General features: G+C 55.5%; 2 protein-coding genes across 4 annotated transcripts in view; one reads left to right on the forward strand and one right to left on the reverse strand.

Moving 5' to 3' along the window:
- SDF4 (stromal cell derived factor 4) overlaps positions 1–4,767 on the reverse strand; it is a 10,997-nt gene extending 6,230 nt beyond the window's left edge. For 2 of the 3 annotated variants that reach the window (XM_023515171.1, XM_003793180.3), the window contains exons 1-2: positions 4,677–4,767; positions 1,703–2,164 (exon numbers count right to left, since the gene is read on the reverse strand). In XM_023515171.1, the coding sequence (XP_023370939.1) occupies positions 1,703–2,007 (305 nt within the window). In that variant the 5' untranslated portion in view covers positions 2,008–2,164; positions 4,677–4,767. Of the gene's footprint in view, positions 1–1,702; positions 2,165–2,942; positions 3,026–4,676 lie in introns of all 3 variants that reach the window. The other variant, XM_023515170.1, reaches the window with a different exon arrangement.
- Positions 4,768–5,081: 314 nt separating this feature from the next.
- B3GALT6 (beta-1,3-galactosyltransferase 6) lies at positions 5,082–6,622 on the forward strand. Its single transcript, XM_003793181.3, has one exon. The coding sequence runs from the start codon at positions 5,123–5,125 to the stop codon at positions 6,086–6,088; it is 966 nt and encodes a 321-aa protein (XP_003793229.1). The 5' UTR covers positions 5,082–5,122; the 3' UTR covers positions 6,089–6,622.
- Positions 6,623–7,885: the final 1,263 nt, after the last annotated feature.

Genomic DNA, 7,885 nt, shown 5'->3' on the forward strand with positions numbered 1-7,885 from the left:
CAGCTCACAGCAACCTCCAATTCCTGAGCTTTGGTCCCCGCCACAACGCCCAGCTATTTTTTGGTTGCAGCCATCATTGTTGTTTGGCGGGCCTGGGCTGGATTCGAACTGGCCAGCTTAGGTGTATGTGGCTGGTGCCTTAGCCGCTTGAGCCACAGGCACCGAGCCAGCCTCAAACTCTTGAGCCACAGGTGCCAAACCTATAATATATTAAATCAACTTTTTTTTTTCTTTTTAATAGTTTTTGGCCAGGGCTAGGCTTAAATCCGCCATCTCCGGCATATGGGGCCAGCACTCCACTCCTTTGAGCCACAGGTGCTGCCCTCCAAAACGCCTTTTTGTAGTTCTTTTGTGGACCCCTGTGTTTTGAGTTTGCAGGCCAGTAAAGTTTGCTGATCAGAACTCTGTAGCTTTCTCTTTCACCAATCCAGTCCCTTTTGGAATTGTTTTTCCTCACAAATGGCAAAATCTCCTTGCAGCCATGAGGTAACTACAGAGCCCTGCACACCTATTTATCCCTCCCTGGGAGGGCCTTGCATGTGCCCCTCGATCTCCCACCTTGCTTGTGCCTGGATGTGCCCAGGGACAGTGACATTCACTCCCAAGTGTACCACTCATTTCACCTCCAGAAGACTCTGACCCTGACCTGCTGGTTCAGGAGGCGGAGTTGAGTTGAGTTCCTGCAGAAGCATCCTCTACAGTAAACCCTTTCCTCCTCAACAGTTCCCCTTGTCGCCATCCCTGTCTTTCTGTGAGGGAGCAGCAGCAGGATTCTCCCTTGCTAACAGTGGCTCCCATGGTTACTTTCTATTCTAGATGCTCAGGTGTGACCAAGTAATACCTTCATGTGAAGTATAAACTTACAGGATTTTGGAAAACGACCCTTTGGGGACCTAACACATTCAAGGACCGAATGGACCCAGGGACTCAGTTGATACAGACATAGGGTTCAGGATCACAGAGCTAGCTCAAACCAAGAGGCCCACAGGCCCTGGGCAGGTCCTACCTGTGGGCAGATGAAGGGCCACTGTCATTCAGCTTTGTACAGAATCAGGCCTTCACACTATGTCTTTACAGAAACCCAGAGGCATGTGCCTCTATTCTGGTTTGAATGGGCCCCACAAAGTTCATGCAGAAACTTAATCCCCTAAAGCAGTGTGGAGGGGAGAGAGATTACGGGAGTGGGTCCCTGACAAAAGGTTGCACTTGGCCCCTTCCCTGTCTCGAACACTCTTTGGCTCTGTGATGCCCTGTGCCATGTTAGGATGCAGCAAGGAGGCCCTCACCAGACATGGTCCCTACCACGAGGACCCTCTAGGCCTCCTGTTGATGGGTTCCCTAGTCCATGGTGCCCTGTTGCAGCAGCACAAGCCAAGCTAAGACATCTTCGGACCAGGCAGCATTGCCAACAAAGAGCTTCATGGGAAGGAAGCAGGGCTGCCCCTCTGGATATCAAGACAGGGGCCTGAGAAGCATACAGAAAGAAGCCAAGAGCAGGCCCACCCCACCCTGCCCTTCACCATAGAAGACACTGGTCTGAGGCCTTTTAGCAGCTTTTGCAAGCCTGCAAAGGGCAGCCAGCCCAGATGGTATCCCCTCCCAGCTGCCCTGGACAGCTCAGGTGCTAGCACACTTTCCAGCTGTCACCACCAACAGCAGCTGCCCCACAGCTCTCCCACGCTGGGCACATCCCTGAACCTACTTGGAGAAGATGACCATCAGCTTCCTGCGGCTCCTGCGCGGCTCTGCATCCTCCTCAAACCCATCCATGTCCTTGCCCAGGAAGACCTCCTGATGGAAGTCCTTGTTGAGGTGCCCATCCATTTCTAACTTCACCCCGTTCAGGTGGTCTGGGGGCAGGATCTCATTCTGTTCCCTGATGGCTACTCTCTCCCGAGTTGAAGAGTGGTTAGCAGGCCGTGCAGACACGTCCATCAGAAGAACAACCCCCAGGAGCCAGAGGCAGTGTGAAGCCAGGCTACAGAGGGGAACCTGCCTGGATGCCATCACACTTGGGTCTAGAACGTGGGCTGGCTGCACGATGTGGGCTGGCAGCTGGGGGAGGCAGAGGAGTGAGTGAGGTCACAGCTTCAAGCCAACCCTGGGTGCTGCAGAGGGTTCTATGTCCCAGCACAGCTAAGGCTGAGGACAAGCAGCTAACGGCCTGCAGAGAAGACATAGACCTATTGTTGAGGGACCAGCAGACACTTCACTGAACATGTTTGTTTTGCAACATGAAACAAAAATCCTTGATTTACAGGATATAGACCACCTATGACATTTTACTTTTTGTTAGACATTGGGTTTCCAGCTCTGTCTCTCTCACTCAAGACTGTGATCACTTCAAGGGGTTGACCTGTCCCCACAATGCCCACAGCAAAAGTGTCCAGCATTGTTTGACTCCATCCCCCCCAGCTTCATGGTGCTGACCCAGAGGCTTAAGGTTATTCACCAGAACTTTTTTTTTGAGACAAGTCCCACTCTGTTGCCCTGCGTAGAGTGTCATGACATCATCATAGCTCACAGCAGTCTCAAACTCCTGGGCTCAAGCAGTCCTCCTGGTTCAGCCTCCCAAGTAGGTGGTACTACAAGCACCTCCCACAACACCTGGCTAATTTTTTACATTTTCAGTAGAGATAGGATCTCACTCTTGCTCAGGCTGGTCTTGAACTCACTCCCACCTTGGCCCCCTGGAGTGCTGGCATTACAGGCTTGAGCCACCGTGCCTGGCCTGCTCTCCAGATCTTGACTAGAGTGTTATGACCTTGGCTAAATCATCTGACCTCCTTGGCCTCAGTTTCTTTCCCCACAATTTGTGAGGACTGCTGACCCAGAGTGCAGAGAGCTCACAGGCATGGTGCTAGCAAAACACCCATCCGGCCAGGCTCCAGCCCCTCCCACCACCGAACTGTGATGGTCCCTAGACACACCCACATACTCACATGTGCTCCCATGCTTGCAGATGCTCACATTCAAGAAAGCTGGAGCAACAAGGAAGTGTCTCGGCATCTGGACATACCCAGCCCTGGAGGGAGAGAGGCTCAGAGCTTCAACCTCACGCATCCCAAAGGGAGCTCTCCCATAAACCTGCTGCTTCCAGGTGCAGCTGAGGCCCTACCTCTGTGTGCTGTGGATGTTCTCTGAACTCAAGAGGATTGAAACCCCTGCTTTGCAATCCAGTCACTTCCTGGCACCTTCACCACTATCAGCACATGGCAGACACTTAAGCTTGGGTGCTCCAAGTGAGGGAACCTCAGACAGAAGTGCTCACATCTGATTTTCTTAACATGGCTGAGAGCTTCTTCCTTTCCTTCCTCTACTCCTGACCATCTAGCTCACCTGGCCTGGGAAGCACTGGGTAAAAGCCAAGACAACTTCCTCCTGGCATTAATTTCATTAACTTCAGTCATAAAATACATAGGTGTTGGCTTGGTGCCTATGGTGCCAAACACATACACTGAGGGTGGCAGGTTCGAACCCAGCCCAGGCCAGCTGAACAACTGCAACAAAAAAATAGGTGGGCATTGTGGCAGGCATCTGTAGTCCCAGCTACTTGGGAGGCTGAGGCAAGAGAATCGCTTAAGCCCTAGAGTTTGAGGTTGCTGTGAGCTGTGATGTCACAGCACTCTACCAAGGACGACAGTGAGACTATCTCAAAAACTCACACACACAGGTGTGCACAGACTGTACTTTGCTCCTTGAGAAGGTAGTCAGTTCTTGATTCTATGATTACATGGACTTACACACACAACCCCCCCCCCATAACCGTATAAATATCAAGGGCCTGTCATATGAAAAGTTTCCCCCCCCAGTTCAGTATCTATCCTATCAAGTTACTAAAGTAGCTGCACAGCTAGACACATTAGCCAATAGCAGCGTCCTCATCCTCCTCCGCTCACGAAAATAGGACGTCAGGGAGCAGAGATTGTTCTTACCAGAGGAGGTGAGCAGCGTTAGAATAACCAGTTCTTTACAAGGTCTCAATAAACACTTGCTAAACGGGGCTGAGAACACCTTAAGTGGAGATAATGTCTCTTCACCACCCCTGATTTTCCGTCCTGGTGACACTGGGCCATTTCCCATCATCAAGAACACACCGGGCCGGCTCGGCGCCTGTGGCTCAAGTGGCTAAGGCGCCAGCCACGTACACCCAAAGAGGCGGGTTCGAATCCAGCCCGGGCCCGCCAACAATGACGGCTGCAACCAAAAAATAGCCGGGCGTTGTGGCGGGCGCCCGTGGGCCCAGCTACTTGGGAAGCTGAGGCAGGAGACTCGCTTGAGCCCAGGAGTTGGAGGTTGCTGTGAGCTGAAATGCCATGGGGACAGCTTGAGGCTCCTGTCTCAAAAAAAAAAATAAAAGAACACACCGAGTTTGGAGCAGCCGTAACAGCAACTCCATGGCCGGCCCGGCGTCTGAACGCCCGACCTCTAATCCTCCCTCCTAGGGGTTCTGGCCCACGCGTCGCAAACGCGGAATCCGCGGCCTGGACGGGTTGGGCAGCTCGTCCAAGGTCACCGCGGCGGCACTCCCTGGTTTCGGAGAGACCAGCAGCGCTGGCGGCTGAAAGGGCCTCGAGCCCGCGGCCAGTTCGCAGCAACCTCTGAGCGGATGAGTTCAGCCCAGCCAGCGACGAGGAACTCAGGCCTGCGCCCGCGGCGGCCCCGGCCTCACTCACCGGCCTCGCTCCCCGCGCCGGGGTCCGTGAGCGCAGCGCCCGCTACGCCGGGGACCGGGCTCGTTTCAGGCTGCGGCCATCTTTCTTGAGGGAAGCGACAAGCAGGCGGACGAGGGGTGGTGCGAACAGCGCGACCTTACGAAGAGGGGGACGCCGAAGCCGCCAGCTTTCCTGAGGGCGGAAGCAGCCGTACGGCCACTGAGGGCAACCAATGATAAAGGTACACGAGGCCACGTGACGGCCGGTCCCAACCCGGCCGTCGCCGCTGCGGCCGCCCGTGGATCGCCGCCTCCGAGCGCCCCCGCCACGCGCGGGCATACAACCCGCGACCTCTGACGCCCGCGCGCTCAGCGCCTCAAGGAAGCCTCCCGCGCGCGCGCGCTCCTCTCAGAGTCTACAGCGCCTGCGCACTGTCGCGCCGGCTTGTGCCGCGCCGGCACAGGGCCATGAAACTGCTGCGGCGCGCAGGGCGGCGGCGGCGGCGGGCGGCGCTGGGGTTGGGCGCGCTGGCGCTGGGCTGCGCAGCGCTGCTCTACCTAGCCCGCTGTGCGCCCGCGGGTCCCACGCCCGAGCCCTCAAGCCGCGCCGCGGCCTTCCTGGCCGTGCTGGTGGCCAGCGCGCCCCGAGCCGCCGAGCGCCGAAGCGTGGTCCGCAGCACGTGGTTGGCGAGGCGCGGAGCTCCGGGCGACGTGTGGGCGCGCTTCGCCGTGGGCACTGCCGGCCTGGGTGCGGATGAACTACGCGCTCTGGAGCGCGAGCAGGCGCGGCACGGGGACCTGCTGCTGCTACCCGCGCTGCGCGACTCCTACGAGAACCTCACAGCCAAGGTGTTGGCCATGCTGGCCTGGCTGGACGAGCACGTGGCCTTCGAATTCGTGCTCAAGGCGGACGACGACTCGTTCGCACGGCTGGACGCCCTGCTGGCTGAGCTGCGAGCCCGGGAGCCCGCGCGCCGCCGCCGCCTCTACTGGGGCTTCTTTTCGGGCCGTGGCCGTGTCAAACCTGGGGGCCGCTGGCGCGAGGCCGGCTGGCAACTCTGCGACTACTACCTGCCCTATGCGCTGGGCGGTGGCTACGTGCTCTCCGCCGACCTGGTGCAATACCTTCGCCTCAGCCGCGACTACTTGCGCGCCTGGCATAGTGAGGACGTGTCACTGGGTGCCTGGCTGGCGCCTGTGGACGTGCAGCGCGAGCATGACCCGCGCTTTGACACAGAATACAGGTCCCGTGGCTGCAGCAACCAGTACCTGGTGACGCACAAGCAGAGCCTGGAGGACATGCTGGAGAAGCACCAGATGCTGGCGCGCGAGGGCCGCTTGTGCCGGCGCGAGGTGCAGCTGCGACTGTCCTATGTCTATGACTGGTCAGCGCCACCCTCACAGTGCTGCCAGCGTAAGGAGGGCATCCCATGAGCCCGCGTCGCCGGAGCCTGCAGGGACCTGGCCTGCCCAGCCGGTGGGGCCACGGAGCAGGTGCCAAACCGCCTCACACCAAGCCTAGGCCACGGCCACCGGCTGTACACCCCAGCGCCACACACGCGTGGTCTCTCTCCAGACTCTGGTCTGGAGTCCAGAGTATCTTGTTCTGGACTCCAGGCGCCCTGAGGGTCTCCAGCGAAAGGCGTCTTGTCTAGGTAGAAGTGCCGTGTTTATGAGTCTTGGCCAGCATCAACCTTGCCTGGAGTGTTCCTTAGGTGTGAGGGCAGAACAGAGCGACCTCGCCACTCGCCCAAAACCCTGAGACTTGTTCTGGAGTTCACCGCCCACCCAGGAAACAGTCCACAGGCTGACCTGCAGACCCTCCCTGTTGCACCTTCCCTACAAGCCGTCATCAAACAGCGTTGCCATTGTTTTACTGGGATAGCTTATGTCCTTTTGTGTTTCACATCGGTATCATTTGTCGTAAGTCTGAGGTTAACTTGGTTTCACATAAATTAGTTTTCTTGATATTTTTGTCTGTCTCCTGAGAATGTATATATGGTAAATATTTGGCAAGTATAATTCATGTGCTTGTGATTTAACTTGTAAAATTTTTTTTTTTTGGAGACAGAGTCTCGAGCTGTCGCCCTGTGTAGAGGGCTGTAGTGTCATAGCTCATAGCAACCTCCAACTCTTGGGCTCAAGCGATCCTTTTGCCTCAGTTTTTCTATTTTTAGTAGAGACGGGCTCACTTTTTTCGGGGCTGGTCTCGAACTCTGAGCTCAAGCAATCCACTTGCAACAGCCTCCCAGAGTGCTGGGAGGATTACAGGCGTGAGCCACTGTGCCTGGCCTAAATATTTTAAATTTTTGTAGATAAGAGTTTAAGTTAGGAGCATGCAGGTCTCTGTTTTTTAAATTGCTTAAGACTAGGTCAGGATTTGGAATTTGTGGGTTAATCTGTCTTTATGACTTGAGTTGACCATGTGGAAGAATTTTAAAGACCAGTTTCTCCTGTAGGCTCACCAGTGTCAGCTCCTCTTCTAAGGAATCTAGTGGAGTGACTCCTCCAAGCAGGGCTGCTTTGTTATTTCAGACTGTGGGCCCAAATTCCAGGAATCTAAACCCTTGGAAGTGTTGATGAGGTTTCTCAAATTCTGTCTTAAGAACACAGGATTTGCTGGCTTATACCCCTGACCACCTCTGACCACCTCATACATACCTTAACCCATCCTCACACCCTCAGGAAGCTTGGGTTTCCTTCCTTTTGCCCCCATTTATTGGGAAAAGTGAACGCTGTGGTCATTGCAAAAGTAAAATAAAGCAACTCGGGGATATATGGAGGCCACAAATCTTCCTTGGCTCCCAACGGCACAGAGGCATGTTTTTCTCTTCTGGCGTCTGACTTGGGTTTTCTGTCTGGGTGGCCTGGGTTGTGCCCCTGCCATCTCTTGTCCCCCGTGGGGCAGGGTAAAGAGGGAAGGTGCAAGCTTATATCTGCCTTTTCATTGCTTTTCCCTTGAGTTCTCAGGCTGTGTGCTTAGCAGCAGGGTAGGATTATTTTTGACTAAAGGTAGAAAAATATCCAGAATTCTGAGTGGTCTCAGGGAAGGGGCAGGGGTTGTTCTGTTGTCAGTGACCTGCACTAGGATTATCCTAACTTCAGAAGGTCGTGACTGGACCAGAGGCACTCGGGGGCAGATGAGATACAAGTTGAGTGTGAGCTTCCCAGTTGGCCACATCAAAGCCAAGAGTAAGGCTCGGCGCCTATAGCTCAACCGGCTAAGGCGCC

This window comes from Otolemur garnettii, unplaced genomic scaffold (genome assembly GCF_000181295.1).
Source record: "Otolemur garnettii isolate 467f Iridium unplaced genomic scaffold, OtoGar3 scaffold00067, whole genome shotgun sequence".
In the NCBI taxonomy this organism is placed as follows: Eukaryota; Metazoa; Chordata; class Mammalia; order Primates; family Galagidae; genus Otolemur; species Otolemur garnettii.

Bases quoted from the DNA above. Each gene is read 5' to 3' on its own strand.
- B3GALT6 (XM_003793181.3), top strand. From the start codon at position 5,123: ATGAAACTGCTGCGGCGCGCAGGGCGGCGGCGGCGGCGGGCGGCGCTG.